Source organism: Halyomorpha halys, unplaced genomic scaffold (genome assembly GCF_000696795.3).
Source record: "Halyomorpha halys isolate HHAL.00 unplaced genomic scaffold, Hhal_1.1 Scaffold297.1, whole genome shotgun sequence".
NCBI classification, from domain to species: domain Eukaryota; kingdom Metazoa; phylum Arthropoda; class Insecta; order Hemiptera; family Pentatomidae; genus Halyomorpha; species Halyomorpha halys.
Genome location: NW_027109687.1, coordinates 1,366,588 through 1,385,800, shown reverse-complemented (window position 1 = coordinate 1,385,800; position 19,213 = coordinate 1,366,588). Strand labels below are relative to the sequence as shown.

Sequence of the window (19,213 nt, the reverse complement as noted above, 5' to 3'; positions counted from 1 at the left end):
GGTACTATTGCACAATTTCAACTGATTGTATTATGATAAATTATGAGAAAACAGCTGTTATAATGATTAGTTAACCATTGGATATCTGCAACATGGGAGCCTTTCTCGCTCCTCAAGGACTCCAAGTTACCGTCTCGTTTCCACGATCTTGGTAATTGTAATTGCAGGTGGACAAGGGGCCATTAGCCAACACTTTCAAGAGGACTGTAAGAAAGGATATGAATTTCTTAACCATGGAAAAACCAACAAAAATATCTTGATGTTTTTGATACCCTAATTTATTTTTAAAAAACAGAACAGTAATGCCAGGGATCATAGACCAATAAAATGTTGAGCTCAGTCATAAATGGAATGTAAGTTGTATTTCAATTCAATCATACTTGAACTTACTGAAGGTGGTCCTAACAGAATATGTTACAAGTCGTTATATGTTTATATTACTTATTTTACGTTTATTTTGTTACCGAATAGAAAATAATTGTTTTACTATTTGGGATGACGATAGCCTCTATTCTTCTTTACTCGGCTATTAACTTTCTTTTTATAACCGAATGCTATTGCAGAATTGCTATAAATTACTTGAAATTCTCTCTCTACCTGAACGTTATCTGAAATCATAAAAACGTTTGAGAAAATAACGATAAATGAGGTTCCAATTGTGAAATATGCAAATATTAAGAATTGAGATTTCATAGTTTCTCATTGAGCAGCAATAAAAGTTTTGAAAAATGTTTGGAATAATATTAGTTTCCGTGAACGTCGGACAAAGATCATTTCCAATAATTGAGTATCACATTTTTTAAAATTACAATATGTACATATATTTTTTTTCCTAGTGACTTGTTATGAATGAGCTCAATTTTATCATAATTACTTATTGCCCAGAAGCATGGTGAATTGCAATGCAAAAAAAAAGAAAGAAATCTAAAAATTATTAATTATTACTTTGCGTTTTTGCGAGTTTTGCGTAGATCGAAAGAGTATGTAGTCGTTCTAAAATAAAGGAGCAGAGGTTATGTTCATCAAACTATTGGCAGAACTTCAACTGTCAAATTTATTTCACAATAATCCCCCTGCCGTTTCAACATTCGAGGTAGATTGTAGGGATGAGTTGGATGATTGGGAATGTTTATATAGAATTTTGAAAACCTGTTTGGTCTGAAAATCTTAACTTCATATCCCTTACATGAAGCTTATGGTTTAGTTTTTGTTGGTAACATGGTAGCAAGGAGCGTTGGTGAAATGAAGGGATAAGTAGGGTTTTGAGGATTTTGTATTGTAAGGATTGAATACGTTTAATATTCGGAGGTTTAGCTCTTCCCTAACGTTCAAGAACATCAATCAGGGCAAAGTTTTTTTTTTTTCTTTGCGTTTTAACTTGTTCCTCAACTTAAAGAACGAAAGACGGGTTGTACTACAAGTTACCAACCTATTCTAGAGGAGAGTCGAGATTCATTCCGAAGATATGTTACTAAAAAAATTCAACTCGCCACAGGCTTGTGATACTTTGTGGCTCAATACATTCTGCCATCCACGTCCTTGGAATGCCCAAATTACCCTCTCAGGTTCTGTACAGAGTATACAGTGTGGTTGCAAAGTTAGTGTTATTCTACAGCTCTAGGAGTTATGGAGTATGGAAGTGCGGTCATTGCTATGATTAGAGAGGACAATTATTATGGAGTGGGCGACGTCCTAGGCAATTTGCCGGCAGCCTAGTTGCTACCACCCCAGCAAGTAGCCTCACTCCTCGTCTCTAGTTTAAAGGAGAGGCTCTACTTTATATTAAAACAGGTATTATGGCCATGCATGTTCATTTAGTTTTACGGCAAAGTAAATTATTAGCGCAGTTGTCTAATGATGTCCAATCTCCCGAAAATTTTACTGGACCAATTTCAGTATAAACTTAAATGAAATGAAATACAACTTTAACCTAGTATAATACTCATTATTTTGAAAATCCTTTATCAGCTATGTTAACTTTTCTGCATTAGCATGTTTTAATTTACATTTATTTATTTATGCTAAATCTAAATAGTAAAAAGACTTAAAGCACAGTATATATTATGTTAAAAATATTTAAATCAGTTCACAATTCATAAAAGATACGCTGTTGTAGAATATATCTTTAGTCCTGATGTTAAATTGGTACTTCATCATTTCAAGGAAGGAGATTTAAAGTTTCATTCAAGTCGGTTCCGGTGACTCCATAAATCTACTTTAACACTAGGTTTGGACAGGGTCTTTAGGTACTAGGTAGCTTGGAATCAACAAAACATAAAATGGCTTTTCTATTTTACTTTTTCTTTAAATATTTTTCCAGAAAGAAAGTGCTGAAGGGATTGAAAGAGGTGATAACTAGATGGAGCAATATCATGACTATACCTTGCAAGAGATTTTCCCACTTTTAAGACCTTCAGTTTTCACGAGTAATTTTAATCTCCTGTTGCGTTACATAATCTTGTTGCAAGAGTACTCCAATCAGTTTAAAAAGAAGTCGGTCCAATTGATGATAGTAAATTTGAGCAGTTACTCTTCGACACTTATTTAAAAGTTTAAAATGTATGCCTCGCATATCTGACTAAAGATATAAGAGAATGTTTTTTTTGGGCAAAGTCCAACTTTAGGAATTGGAATAGGTTGTTGACCTGGCCTTATCCTCTGTTTTCCTCGCTCAGTATTGATATAGAGAACCCATTTCTGTCCCCCGTAACAATACGTTCAAGAAAAGAATCCAATTCTAATCGAACCTATAATGAAGTACAGATGGTAACGTGTTGAAGTTTTTGTTCTGTCTCTAAATAATGGGTAACCCAAATCCCACTCTAATTGGACTTGCCTAGTACTCCGAGAGGATTAAGTACATGCCATTGTAGTATATACCACTACACTATGGAGTAGTGCTCATTTCCCGACATGAAAGTTTTGAATCTGATTCCATCTAATTTGTAAGAACGTCATTATCAAGCTCTTTGGGCCGGCTAGATCTGGGAAGGGACTAACATTACCAAACCAAAAACATGGGAATCACTTTTCACATTGACTGAGGCTTAATGAATCAGGATGAACTGAAGTGATTTTTCTGCGATCTTCTGTTAAACTTGAACCGCTTCGTAATTCATACAGCATGCTATGTCTTAAATGAATTTTATTAATTTTCTTCTTCTTCTTTCTCATCCTCTTTAAGTGCCTTTCAGCGTGGAGGAGCCTCTAACCACTTGATCCACACATCTCGGTCCATGGCAAGCATCTTCATCTGAGCCAGCGTTTTTCCTCTTTCCAGACCTAGTCGTTGGATATGCTCCGTATAGCTTCTTCTAAGTCTGCCTCGTGGTCTCCTACCCTCCCGTCGACCTCACCTCCATACATTTTTTTGACACACTGTCTTCCCCCATTCTACGTGTCCATACCATCGGAGTTGTCGGTGTTCAATTATTGATTTTACTGAGGGGATCTGAAGTTCTTCTCTTATTCTTTCATTCCTTATCCTATCTCTCTTAGTTTTGCTCAATATTCTTGATTTCAGCAGCCGTAAAATTGTTCTAAGGTAGGTATAGAAATCCACTGTTTCCAATACTTCATCATTGCATACTGTTGTGCATTGCCCACGTCCACTTCATCTCTGGCAACAGTCATAACCTTGCTCTTGCGGCTGTTAATACTCATTCCTTTGCGGGCGAGTTCCTCTTGCCATTCTATAATAGCCTTTTGCAATTTTCATTAATTTGCGTGGTTAAAAAATAAAAAAGAACAATAAGACTAACTACACAAAACTAAAATGCAAAACACTTTGAAGATAGTAAGAAACAGCCAAAATAAAAACGTTTGCAGAGGACAAAGTAAACAGAAAAAACTTTCTTTCCAACTTAATATTTGAAACTTACAGATGAACGTAGTAATGACAATGCATGCATCCATGTTAGGTCTCTAAACTAGAGTCGAATTATACACTTTTGTCTAAGATTTGGAGATAGCTATTTCCCGTTCTGTGAAAAAAGAGATCTTATTCCATATTCACATTTATTTTTGATGCAGTTTTCAAAATAAGTCCTAGACCTAAAACTTATTTTGTCTGATGCCGGAGTACATGAGATATAGCTGTCCAGGATGATGATGGTTGACTATCGCAGCCATCTCACGACTTTGAGGAACATAAAGACTCCCTCATTATTGGCCAAAGACGTATAAATTCAAAAGATATGGACGCACTGACTCGTGACTCCAGGAGTTGATATGGCCACCATCGTTAGGTCATGATTGCATTTCTACCTGTGAGTACAATCAAACCTTAGGCGAACTAATGTCAAATAAAATCTGAAAAGAAAAAACATTTTAAGGCAGCTAAATCTCTAGTACTTGATTATTGTATTATTATATTATTGATTGTAGTACTATTGTACTACTTCACTGGAAATTCCGTATAATTAAGGACAAAAAAAAAAGATAGTTCTGAATATTAATTTATGAACGAAATGTATAATTTAAGTATGTATATGACATGACTCAAAATTCTGCAGCGAAATGTCATACTGAAAAGAAATTGTTTTACTTTAATAAATAATCTGAAATAGATAATTTATTTTTCCCCTATTGGTAGATTACATTCGATTTCTAAAAACTAATTCGGTTCAAAAGCTATCAATTAAAATTGTCTATGATTATTATTACTATCTTAATGTTTGCTTGGTACCATAGATACAGTTATTGGTGCAAATTGCTGCTCTTTAATTATTTTGAATAATCATTATAAATTATAGCCTTGTTTGAGGCTGATTCAGTGAATGATTTAATCGCTTTACGGTTTATGAACTAAGCGGTGGCAAATCCTGGTATTTCTCTAATAGGGATTAAATTTCTCCATGGATATTCAAAACATTAAAGTCCGCAAGAAGAAAGCACAGCGAATTTAAAACTGTCTGTGGTTCAAAGAGATTTCGAATGTGACCAAGGGACACGGTGAGCTCTCAACTAACGCTCTATCAACTTTATTTTTATTATTACTTACTTAAATCCTAGGGTTTTAGATAGTTATTTGAATTTTGAATACCTTTCTTGCCGTATATGTTTGACAGAATCTGATAACTGGAACTCCTTTTTTAATAAAATATACGTGAGACTCGTGGGCGTTGGAAATGACTCTTCGTTGATTTAAACATTTGTTGACGATCTTATTAATTTTGCGTCAGGAAAGTTATATCAGTGTAATATGACAATATCAATGTAATATCTATTTTTTCTCACCAATTTCGATTATTTCGTATCTTATTTAATGAAATTATGGGTTTATGATTGCTGAAGTATGGCACAGATAATTTAGGCTGTAACATTTCTAAATAATGAGAGAATCCTGCGTCGATGGTAGTGCCTATGCTGCTTAATTACGAATAAGAATTAACAAAAAATATTAAAATGTATTTAGCTGATACGTTGTATAATATGTGAGTGTTTATTGACTGTCAATAATACATACCCTACATGCAATATATGCGTTAGAGAGAAGGGAGAGCGTTTCACTTATCGTCTGATACAGTCCAATTTGCTCTAGCGCACCTAATAAAATTGAACTCAAAACTTCAGTCATAACCCCTTTCATATTTATAAGTTCCTAACATCCTGACAGATTTTTTAAACTAAATTATATCTGTTAATCCCAGTTTTATTCTTCTTTTTTGTTTTTCTTAAGATAGTATCCTGGTTTCAATCCTCTGCATAATTTAAAAAGCCTGTCCGATCGATCGGACTGTCCACGTACGCACACGTGTTATGTTAGTGAATCATGACAGCCTAAGACTACATATCTACATAGAACTACTAGATTGTAAAATTTGCCCAATCTCTTACCAACTGTCCTCCATCTGAAAAGAAGACGGTCTATGGACCTTCTAACATTACAGTCACTAGACGTTTTGGACCGTTTTTCTACAACTATTTGTGTTTATTAATTATTAGAAATGAAGCGTCGTGACCTAGAATGTAAAAATTAAGTTTGAAGTTTCAAAGAAATTATAGCATTCCATCTCTAGGTTACATGAAGAACTTTATCAATTCTGAACTTATTAACTCATTCTTTAATCTAAAGTTGGCAGAGGATGAGTAGATAAAGTTGATCCATTCTATCATAGCTAACTGCTAACTAAAATCTAAGGATTCACTTTTCTAAATCTTCTAAATGGTTTTTCTAAAAATCACAGTTGGAGATGTTGGTCCACACAGATTCTTAACTCCTGACATCATATTTACTTTGATTCTACATATGATTAGCAATATTTTATCATGAATGATGACCTTATGACCATGAATTTAGTGAAAGTGATATTTGATTTAATCGTTCCCCGAGAGAACTTATCAGCTTCAATTGATAATTGCCTGCTATCAATTGCATATCAAATTCGCAGGCTACGGGTCATCGTCCGTAGATTGGTATCAAGATAAGAGCATATTCCCCGAGATGATCCAAAGTGCAACAATAATTACAGTACATTCTAAACGTTCGCTATTAGTGGAGAACTGAAAAAAAAAAATCCGCAATTTGTTAATTGGAATCAACGCCCCGGTGAAACCCAACTAATTGTAAGACAATAAAGATGAGTTACCGAACAATTCTGATGAGAGTGGGAGGTAGAGATTTACAGGATGAATCCACTACCAGGCAAGAATCGAACTGTAACCACTTTGCCTTTTTTTTTGGAATGCACTTCAGTATGCTTTAGTGTACACAGACCCCATGATGGCCCCTGATAAACACCTTGCCCATTAATAATTTATTAAAAACTATTTTTGTTTTTGTTGACCACAGCCCTGACTACTCCTTCAAATTCACTATGTATTTAGTAAACGTTTATCTAAAAACCTTCTCAGAATTTTATTAGAAGATAGAATTTATACAACCTTTTAAGCATATTACATTTTTGATTTTTAAATTTAATATACTTAAAAAAAATATATTTGTAAATCCATAAAATGTACTATTATGAATTAAAAATAGATATCGACGGAGAGCTATTAGTGATTGATAATTTCGAGCTATCAATAATTATGTAATCCAACAGATATGGCATCTGACATTACATTTTGTAACTCAGACAGGTTTTTATATTGTGATTAGTAATAATAATTAAATTTCATTTAATGCAGATAGAGTACATCAGGAAAATAAAGACTGGAAGAAAGTTTTAGACAGGAGGTATTGCCAGTTTAATGTAGACACATTATCGAAATTCTCTAGGACGGTTTTCATAGATATTAGAGGAAATATTTTTTAAAAAAGTTTTAACTTTCAAGCTAATGGTTCATTAGCAAGAAAATCATTTCTATGTCTTCGAACGTTAAGGAGCTATATCGTAATCTTCGTGTTTTTTTTTTAACTTTTTATGTTTTTCAGAGTACTGAGTCACCATGAAATAGGCAATAACTGATGTAGATACATGCCATCAAAGGTCTGAAGTGTATTATACCTAGGAAACTAGTTTGTTTTTATGAATACTAACAGAAATCTTATCATTTGTAAGGAAAAGTGGATTTTTTATTATGAGAGTTATACATCCAGAAAGAATTAGCTGTAAAAGAGATTGGCTCCAGCGAAATATAGGTCGGAAGCAATTATTCCGTCTAGTGATGACTTCGTTCAATTTTTGCAATTTAAATTTACATAAAAATGAAAGTTTTCTCTATGAATGCTTTTAGAGCGATTCTGATATTATTCTAGGGTTCATTTAATCTGTATTTTTGGAATGAGAAAGAATCTCTAAAAAAACGATCATCATTAAACCGACAGAAAAATCTGAAAGGGGTTAACCAAAACATAGGTAGGAGGATTATGGTTGGCGTAATATTGCATAGTTAGCTTTAGGTGGATATTGTAGAAAGATATATGAACGTATTGATTGTGGATGGCAACGAAATCAAACCAATTCAGCCTTTTTATAGTTCTATACTTCAATATTTTACATGATATACATTATTTTAAGGTTTTTTAATGGTAATCTAACCAATTTACATTTTATGAAATAGGGCTTAAGGTGAATTTTGTTGTAATTTAATTTATTTATTCATTTATGATTATTTTTATCCGAATTTATTTCAAATTAATATTTTTCATTTTTTTCTTTATTTTATTACGATTTTTTATACTCTAATTTCTCCACTGGATGTCTCTTAAAACTATAATAATTTAAGTATAAACCTTAAAATTAACGTAAATACCCTTTTTTGAGTAATGAAAATGACCCAATTTGTATTTCTATTATTTGGACCATTCTCATTACTTAACTGTGTGAACTATTTTAATGTTGAGAATTTATTAAAATAACTTTCTCTAACGAAGTTCTTATTATGTTTCAGGTAAGTTGAGAAGTTTTATGCTGATTCCGTAAGTTATAATAAATTTTATAATATATATTTTGATAATGATTATTTTTACTGATTACTCTTATTTTTATTGGAATTAGTTTAAAAGAAAGTGAGTGAGAGTACAAAATACCAACATTGGAACTGGGTGTAGCTTTCATAAAATTCTATTCGAAGTGAATTATTAGCTGTTTAACTAAAACACCTATTGTTCTCTCCTAACATTAGTTTGTACCTAGCCTTCTTATCTGCCGCCTATTCCCATGTTTCAAGCTTGATTTCCAAAATTATCACGGTTTGAATGGTCCATTTAAAGTAAATCATTTAAAGAAAAATAACTTAAAAAGTAAGGCTAATTAACTACCAACCTCACCTGAGGGCTAATGACCGGAATCGATTTCGGTCTGAGTATACAAAAATAAAATCAGATCTGAATATTTTCCATTACGTCTTTGTACTGTCATATTTGTACATGAAATTGTAAATAATTGTACAGTTCTACTTGTACTTGAACAATATGTTGACACCAATTTATGATTAATATGAGTTATATTATATTACTTATAAGATAGTAAAATCAGGTTCGTGTCTCAAACTTTCTTCCTCAACTAATAAACTCTAATTAATTAAACTTAAATCAAATTAAGTAAACGTATGCTGATTTCAATGTATATCAATTTTGTTAAAAATGACTCCTCGATCTTTCAATATTTAATTCGAAAATAAATAACAAACCAAAGAATAAGAAATAAATCATAAATAGAAAACATGCTATGTTTCATAACCATCTTAAGACTTTTCCGCGATAAATCGGACCATGAGAGATGATTCAAATTGTCAGTTGAGGCAAAAAACAAACCTTGACATAATTTATTCAATAAACAGATAAAATTGTTCCTTTTTAAAAATATCTTGGCGCGGAGTCAACCAAAAGATATTTTGGAATAAAAAATAGAAAATCTTTTCTAGGAATCAATGTTGAAACAATCAAAAGATACCATTTCTTTTGGATCACAAACGATAGAAGAACAAGGAGGCCTTAGATATTTGGGGGAGAGGTGTGGACAGCGATGAACACCAAAGAGCTACAAATACGTTCACAGATGATGGATTCAAAAACATTTTAATTAATAGAGATCTTGAACCTTAATGTTCTCCCAATTACCATCCTTTCTCCACCTTAGATAATTAAGGAAATTAAAAAATGAATATTTTATAAATAAACATAGGTAACTTTAAAGAAAAATGTAAAAGGATGGTTATGAATTATGCGGCCAGATCTTTAATTTATGTGCCCGCTATCGTTTGTCATACACTTCGTTGATGTACTAAAATTTGAAATTTGAATACCTTAATGCCGCCTATCAAACATTATTTTTCTCTTAGTGGAAATTCTGGTGCTTGATAGATTTATTTATTTTCTGAATATTTCGATAAGACAACCTCGAACCATAAAGTGGATTATATTCTCCGAACACTTGCACATTGTCCGTTTACATTCCCAATAGGTTACTTGTGAATTCTTTTGGAGTAATATCACTATGCAGATAGTTAATATCCAAACCTGATCTTTCACTTTGGATATGATATAATATCCGGTACTAACTTATATTGAACCCTAAAGTTTCGCTTATTAGACTGTTATTAAAATTACAATTTCTTCAGCATTTGTTTTTATTTATGTGACCCATAGCGCAAACATTATGGATCATATTTTCTTTTTGTTTTTTTCTCATATAACAATAAAGCCATGACAAATGGTACATCAACAATAAAAATAATTTTTCAACACTATGCTACTAACTATTCATGGTGAAGTAATCAGTAGTGGATATATCTGATAAGATTTTGGAGTGCTGGCAGCTTTCTATTGTCCAGAAGAATGGATTTCCGCAACCACTATTTGGAAATCTACATGTTGCGAAAGCAGCGAAAATTACTTTTGCATTCAAAGGAGGAACCTTGTTGAATTTTATATTTTCACAACCAAATCAGTTTCTTTATAAACTAAATAAAAATAAAGTGAAATTCATTTTTTCCTTTAAGATTTTAAAATAGTTGAATTTTTTTTTTTCAACTCATTATGTACACGGTTTATCGTTACAATAGGATATCTGCAGAACTTGAAAATCCTAGAATACTTCAAATAGTCAGAATATTTTTTTGATTCGGAAAAGTTAGGGAAATTTTTGAACCTGAATAAGTCAGGGAATTTTATCACGTATCATTAGAAAATATCCTGTCGCAAACATATATATACATACAAAATATATGACCAGTCATGACTATTTATATTATGTAGAGTTCTTCCAAAAGTGACCTGGAAAAGTCTGTTATTTCCATAAAAAGGTGTTGGTGTAGTTACCTAATTAATTTAATTTAATTAAAGAGTATCCGAGAGCATTTATTATCTATATTTAATATTTATTATCTAAATTATACTTTGTTGACCCATAGAGATACGTACTTCAGTCCCACTTCTGTTAAATAGCTCGTATCACGAAAATCCTTCAACAATATGTTATATTATACTGCGATTTATTTTTTATTACAGCAATTATTGTAATTAAATAATTAATGTAATTATGCCCGGTAATGGTATTTGAACAAGTATGTTAGTTAAGATTCAGCAATGAATGGTCTTTTTAGAAAATTACACTAACTAGCAGTAAACCTACGTCAACCCGCTGAATGAGTAATTTAAGAATGAATCCAAACTGCTGCGAAATGAGGCAGCGAATTGCGTCGGACTGGAAGCACGAGGCAAGGCTGGCCTTCCATGTGTGTCCAAGCACTTCATCCAATCAAGTTCACGTGACGAAGTTGTGAAGGGCCCTGCAGTATTGTAACTACTTTCTATTTTGGAGGGTATTGGTCTGCCTTCAAGGTCAGCCCGCGACTAGCTGGAGAACAATTAATCGATCTTTATTGTTCGCTTACTTGTCAAGACCTCTTGATATTTGTCAAAATACTATGAATCACCTTACCTTATTAAAAATAATGAAAGGAAAGCTTACCGAAGGGACGAAACTTTTTAATTAGTTCATATATATAATCTTCTTACTTCGAGACTGGTTTTATTGTTTAAATAAAATAATTTTAATCCAGGTTAAGTCTCAAATATTCTTTATTATTACTTTCAATATCCAACGTTTCGGCCATCCTCAAGGACTATTAATTACTAGCTTTTATTATACATTTATTTTTAACAAATAACATTATTACTAATAGATTAGCAAACCTGAAATATACATTTACACTTCACATCCTCTTACTAAAAACTTAATAAGCGTGCCTTACCTTATGTTTAATTACCTATTTTGTCACGTTTCCATTAATTAAAAGGCGTGAATTCAGAGCATTTTCCTAAAATAACCTAATTAAAAAGTTAAAACAAAATAATTTGTATCGAAGTTAAGTCTCAAACATTCTTAAATGTCCTACGTTTCGGTCATCCTCAAGGATAATCTGTTAAATAACAGCTTTTATTATACATTCATTTTTGTCAATTTTATCAAATAACATTATTACTAATAAAGTATCATATCTTAAGTATAAATTTACATTTCACATCCACCAACTAAAAACGTTTTGCAGGCTTTTCTACCCTGATCATTAGTATCAGTCAAAATCAACATATGTATGTAATAATAAAACAACCAAAAATCATATTAATTTATTAATAAGCATGCCTTACCTTAAGTTTAATTACATACTTTGTCACGCTTCCATTAATTTGTAAACATTTAGTAACAGATTAACTTAACACTATTATTAACACACAATAGTTTTAACCTTCCTTACAATCAGGCTTATAATTTATTTTTTACAAACTTAATATCATAAACCAAAATTATTTTGGTATAAATTCTTTTATTATTAAAATTCATATCAAAATTAATTGTCAATATAGACATATTATTTAACCATATTATTCATAAATTAATTTTTTTTTAAATTTCTGCATATTGTTCAAATTTCTTGTGTCTGTGTTTAAAATTCACTGTATAATTAATATTTTCTGAAATATAAATAGACTCGAGTATTTTTCTTTATGTACAATTATTTTATTGTCAAAATCAGTCGTATTATCAGTTTGTAATAAATTATATGTCTGACCTTATTGTAGAGAAGGTTACAAATATTTTGAGATAATAGCGTTAAGTTAATCTTTAATTAAAAGTTTTATGAATTAATAGAAAAGTGACAAAATAGGTAATTAGACATAAGTGTTTCAATCTTGGAAATTCTTAAGCATAGCGAACAATGTCACCACCTCCTTACCTCGAAAGTTGGAATCGTCATTATGTTTTACTGTGAAATAAATCAGCTCACATCAAGATTATATTTCTGTAATGTGTGTTCATGTAATGAAGAATATTATTTATGGTCTTGCGTATATTAATTATTTATTGATTGGTTTCCATGTGTACCGATTAAAATTTATATGCATAGAGTGTAACTTTGAATTCCAGGAATCACTCACATTATCATCAAATACTTAGCTTGGAAAAGGTCCGTTTTTGTTTATTGTTAATGCAGATAAAGTTGAAAATATTTACACACTGACAGCACTGAACTACGCCAAAGGAGATAAACAGTATGTCCAGTCTATGCCCTGAGTGCCTTCATAAACTGAGTCTGTTTTTTCTTTAATTGTCTCAGGTTATTCTTTATTAACTTTTTTTTTCCACGTTTGTGTTTATAAAATATTTAATTAAAAATGGAAGAATGGGACAGAACACAGTTCAGTTACAACGACTGGGTTGAGTTTTTGAGTATTCAAAATCTTCCAAAGCCAAATGTGAGTATTATAAATTGTATCCTATTTATCAATAAAAAAAAAAATTGATACAATCCCCATAAACGAATAAACAACTTATATCTCTAAATATTATCATGTTTAATATGATTACAAGGATTAATTTTGGAAATTTTAAACTTTAATTATAATTCTTATGATATGTTAAACTACAGAGGCTAGTTCCCAGTATTTCTTTAAAACGATTTATGCTATTTTAATATAATATCACTTAACATATTCACTATGAAGCGCCATTTAAGTAACTAACTATATTTTATAGACTAATACGTAGCTATAAATCTATATTTACTAAAAGAACAATATCTTTCCATTTTTTAACAATAAAATGAGAATTGAGGAGAAAAAAGGCAATAAAATGTCTCTGGCATTGAAACTTGCTGACATCCTTCGTGAAACTTAACTTGTAATTGAAATCATTTTAAGTTTAAGTTTTATTTTATTTTTTTATAACTTCTTCCTGCAATTGGAAAATGTTGACATTAATTGCCCAAATATAGAATATGTTGCCTGTCTAATAATACTTATTTTAATAACTTAGAAATATTTACTAAGTCAGCGCTGATTGCTCACTTAAATCGTTAAATGATAATCTTTGAATTACGTCATACAGATGAATTTCTGTGAAATATTACTAAACTAATTAATTGTCAACTATCCAAACTTCAGAGATTTTTACTAAGTGATTAATTATTAAATTTATTATTTATCCAAAAATGATTTTTTTTATTTATTTTTAATCAATTCACTAGTAATACAATTTTTGATTAATCGAAAATTTTATTATATATTGTTTATTAATATTTTTAATGAACTTTTATGTTAACTTGAATATTTTGAGATCTAATGTGAACATATTTGTAAACCAACATAATATTGTTACAATAATTTTTTTTTCCCTTTTTTGACTAAATTTGCTTGGACTTGAAAATGAAAGATTAAAGAAATTCAAGAGTGCTTTGATTAATTCTGATCTAGCCTCCATTTTTACTACTTGGTAACATTATATGAATTAAAAACAAAATTACCAAGCTGCCTAATAAATTTAGCCTATACCTACCTATACCTATACATGTCATTTTTAAACACAGGTATGCACCTTCAAAATTTTATGGGGGTAAAAATGTGAGGCAGTTTTTAAACAAAACTGTTATAAAAACAACTTTAAAATCCAAATATTTTTTATTAAGTTCAATAAATTATGCTGTAACACTGAACAAAAACTACACTGCTATGAGAGTAGACCAAAACGATCAAAAGGAAAGGCCTCGATTTTGTGGAGCGCTGGTTCGTGATGTCGGGTTCACGACATTCCCATCCACCCCTGGCATCCATAGGCTGTTCCCTCCATCAGGCCTGTTCAAACCAGTAACAATGACATATTCGTTCAATCTATATGTTCGTGATATAATTATTTATTTCGATTAGTGCAATACAAATAATATTTAATTGGAATAACAATTTCCTAATTAATGAAATGGAAGAAGCCCCCAACTTATCAAATGAACCAGAAAATATTATGGAATCGCTCCGATTTGTTGAACTAAATTCTTATTTTATTTTTCTCATGCCTATTTACTCTACTTTCAGCAGAGAGTTCATATCTTAACTTCAACCCATATTTTTTTTTTCAATTTATTTTTATAGTGGTTATTCAAATTTTGTTGCACAAATTTTAATTGCCTGTATTTTTAAACCATGTATGCTTTGACTTTACCATCTTATAATTAAAAATTATCTGTAAGCTATTTCTGGGATGAAAGTAGATAGAATCTTTACATTACGAAATTTCTAACGAAGATTGTTAAGTTCGTATTATTAGCGTTTCTTGATCAGGAAAAAACAGGCTTTTTCTTCCGGTTGAGCTCTGGTATAATGTACGATAGTACATTGTATTACAAGAAATTAAATAAATTTAATCTCATTTCAAAAACTACATAAAAAAGGGAAAAAAACATTAATTAATTTTGTTTTCATGTAAGTAGTAAGGGAATATTAACACTGTCATAAACGTTATTTTATGGATTTTGATAACAAAATCCTGTAGTCTTTCTTAATAAAACAAAAATATCGAAATGTTAAAAAAGTTGTAGAAACAAAATGGATAAGGTGTTTATAATATATAAGAATTGGATATTGAAAGTTTTTAATTGATACTTCGGAATGTAGGTACAAACAATTATGAGGAGAATTTATTAGTGTTTTTAAAAATTTAAATACATTCATTGACAAAATAAAGATTAAAAAAATTTACATGAAAATTTGTTACTTCCTACAAATATAAACAATATATACATAAACCGATATATTAATTTTAAAACTTTGTAATCAAAGTTCTCTAAATATGATTTGCTTATTTTTCATTGCAAGCGTTCCACGCCAAAGATATTATTTTGTTTCCTACATTCAAATTTATCCTTCTTTTTGGTATGATGAACTTTACTTTTAGAGTAATCTGTTATTAGTCCACATATAACTCATGACTACTAAGGTATTTATCCTAGTAAGGGATTTCCGGTATAAGTTATAAAAGAATTTACAAAAAAAAAAATAAAAAAAATTACTGTAAAAGAAAATTTTATAATATAATAATATGTGTTCTAACTTGCCAAGTGTTTGTTTGTTTCTTTGGTTTTTTCTTTGTATCATCGGTCTCCGTTTAGTATGTCAACACTCATTTTTGAGCTATCCCTACTGGGATATATATTCGTAATTTGCCCTGAGAGCAAAGGTGAACTACACCTCAGAGGTACTCGCTTTGAGCGAAGAGGAACCTTGGCAGAGTTGGTGCTGACTCATGAGCGCCCATCACGTGATTGTCTGCTTGGTTCATGTAGTCAGTGGATGGCTTTCTATTTTTTACGTTCTGGAAACTGGGCCTTACGTATCTCTCGATACTCAGGGCAAATATTGTCTTGTTTACGTTTTGCTTGCACGTTTTTGATTGGATGGTACGTGCTATCAATCAAAAAGTAAATCTAATATCTTGATTAGAGTTTTGGTATCTTATCGGCTCAACTTGTGTTTGTACTACAGATCAATCGTGTACTAGCAGGCGAATTCTTCCCTCATTAATTTAACTGAAGAAACAGCAGTGAAAAAGAGATTTAAAAAATTTAATTGGGCCCTTTTATGAATTTCCTTGTATGAAATACGAAATAGCTGACAACGAATCAATCTAGACTTGTCCAATTTATAAAATCTATAGTTACATGTCCCATATTTCCTGTGACCAATAAATGGGTCCAAAACAGTATTATGAAATCATTCATAGTTATTACTGAATGCCAATATTATAACAAGAACTTGAAACCTATTTAATAGCTTTCATGTACGAGTTCAATAACCGCTTTTGAAAAAACAATTAAAGTGTTAAGAATAAGCAATACAATTCCGTACTGTTTTTTCTTCATCATTTTCACAACACTCAGACAATTAATAAAAATATAGTAGTGTGATGTATAGTTTAACTAAATCATGACAAAATATTTTATATGGATTAGGACAATGTAAACTATTGAGTTTCAGATGTATCATCCTTAAGATGGGGAAGAAAGCGCCCCTAAACGTAGATGAATGAAAAAAAAGTGTAGAAGGAGAAAATATTGGAAGGGTTTTATAAAATTAAAAATAATTTATACATTAAAGAAAAAGAAATATTAAGTATGATTCAATAATAACAAGCACTAAGGGTGTATTTTTGGAATCACATTTGAGTGACTGGCCCTATTTTTTACTTTCGTGACTCCGAACCCTATGCATTTTGTAATGGTCATATCAGAGAAAAAAAACTAAAGAAATACTCGTTGGAAATGTACTTACTGAAATTATATTTTTATATATAATACGATATTAAATATAAAATTATATGATTGTGTTCAAGATTTTATTTTAATTATTTGTTCTTTGTTTACCATTATTTTACTCATTTATCCGTTTATGTTTATTTATTTATTAGTATAAACTGAAATGGATACAAATAACCATTTCAATTTATACTTATTTATTTTATCGGATTATTATTATTATTATTTACTTTTTCATTTTTCTTTATTGTATATGTGTAAAGGTATAATTGAGCCCTAATACTTATTGGCCTTGATTCTGGCAGATTGTATTATTATTTATTTTGTAGCTAAATATTCAGGGCTATGCAAAATTTGTTAATTCCACTTTTCAATAAGCCTGCGTTGAACTTAACCATAAGCGTAAAGGCAACATAAGTATTAGCGTAAAGGCAACTAAAACTAATATGAAGAACTGGTTTAGACGAACTAAAAGTAAATTTTACCGTTCTATTTTTTTTTTTTTTTTTTTTTTAACATAACCTCGACTCCTTTGAAGGACACCGAGCCAAAAATAAATTTTAGAATAGATGTAATTAGGAAGTTATTTTTAATAAGTGGCTGCTTCCCAACTATTATATTTATAAAATTCCATTACCCCGGCCAACAAATAATAACTTTGATGAGGTTATAAACGTTAAGGTTATGGATTGCAATTACTGAAATCAACTAGAGGAAGTTGTACGAGGGTTCTGATAGACAACCATACATAACTGGAAAACTGGAAGTTTTACTTTATTTCAATTATTTCCGTAATTATCCGTATAAATAAATTGTAATTGTTTCTTACATTTCGCAAGAAAATCAACTAAGTGAGAGTTATTAATCAGGGTATGTTGAATTCAGAATTAATTTAGTTGACTAACAGTTTTTAACCTTGGTGTAGTGCCCTATCGTTCAGCTAAAATACAAACTAGAATGAACATCAGTCGCTAATGTTCATAAAGAAGCAGTTAATGATAATATCTACGTAGTTATCCTAAGACCATTAAAAATTGAAAGGAGGAAATAGGCAGCAACTAAGAAACATTTATATGTATATGTCTTAAGTGGGTTTAACAAGCATGAACACATTTATCTCTTGGTTCGTAGAAAACACATTTCAAAGCTGTAAATACCTTTTCAAAAAAGCCTTAGAGTATTAAGACTTTTTGATTTAGTATTAATTGGTTATTAAATTTATAACAAGCATTTTTTTATGAGTTAATTCTATCATTACTTTTGTAGCCCTTGAAAAACATTTTATTTTTTATCACTAGAAAAACAAAAATCAATACAATATACTTCATAAAAATATCAATAAAGTGAATAATAATCATGTGTGCTGTTGGCTTCAACAGTCCAATGAAATTTTTGCAAGGCTATCTCGAAAGGCGAGAACGTGCTTTATCGTGCAGATATTTTGGTCCACTTAGAGAATTAAAAATTACCTTGGCTGATGCTATCGGAAATAGCTCACAGGAATTTGTCTCTTCACTCGGAATTTTATAATCTAGCAACAAGTAATTGGCATAGAAAATTTAAAAAGTTATTAAACATTCCGTGAAGGGTCTAGAAGCTAGACTAATAGCAGAGCAATTAAATATTTCAGTTAATATAAATGAAAAAATATATATATCATTTTCTATTCTTTATATTCAGTGTAGAAATAGTAGTGGAGGGAATTTTTCTTCAAACTTAATAACTTTCTAAAAAGTCAAATTTTATTTTTCTATTCGAATAAAATAATCTGATATTGAATGCTGAGTAATAGTAAATTTCTATTAGAAAGGCTACGGTAGTTTTTTGTTTTAAAAAGTCACTTCTTTTGGTTCATAATTGGATAATAATTTGGGAGCGTTTTAGATCGAGGGTGAGAAATACATTAAAGTTTTAGACATGTATGTTTCAGGCGTTCATGAAATTGACTAGGAATGGCAAAAAAAAAAAAAAAAAAAAAAAAACTTGGCCAACACAAATTCACAAAATATTGATTTTTCGTTATTTGCAAAAAATATTGCTTTTTGAAAAACTATATTTAGGGAACTTTTGAACATAGAAGTATATTTCATCCAATGTACTCCACTTTAAATAATATGTTTTTATTTGTGTTGTACAACAGATACATTTAAGGATGTGGAGCTCTAAATTTAATGAAAAATGAGAAAAAATTTTACTTTTTCTTGAATAAAATGCAACAGGCGTGCACCTTAAATATTTCAAT

General features: G+C 30.4%; 1 protein-coding gene across 5 annotated transcripts in view; it reads left to right on the top strand.

Annotated features, from left to right (window-relative positions):
- The window catches only part of TP53INP (Tumor protein p53 inducible nuclear protein), a 64,729-nt gene that overhangs the window by 35,633 nt on the left and 9,883 nt on the right, over positions 1-19,213 (top strand). Inside the window, exon 2 of one of the 5 annotated variants that reach the window (XM_014420905.2) lies at positions 8,338-8,365. The exons of 3 other annotated variants lie outside the window; for them this stretch is intronic. Coding sequence is in view for 1 of the 2 variants with exons in the window: in XM_014420901.2 (XP_014276387.1) it covers positions 13,067-13,147 (81 nt within the window). In the remaining variant the exon portion in view is untranslated. Of the gene's footprint in view, positions 1-8,337; positions 8,366-13,017; positions 13,148-19,213 lie in introns of those variants that run through there. One more of the 5 variants, XM_014420901.2, reaches the window with a different exon arrangement.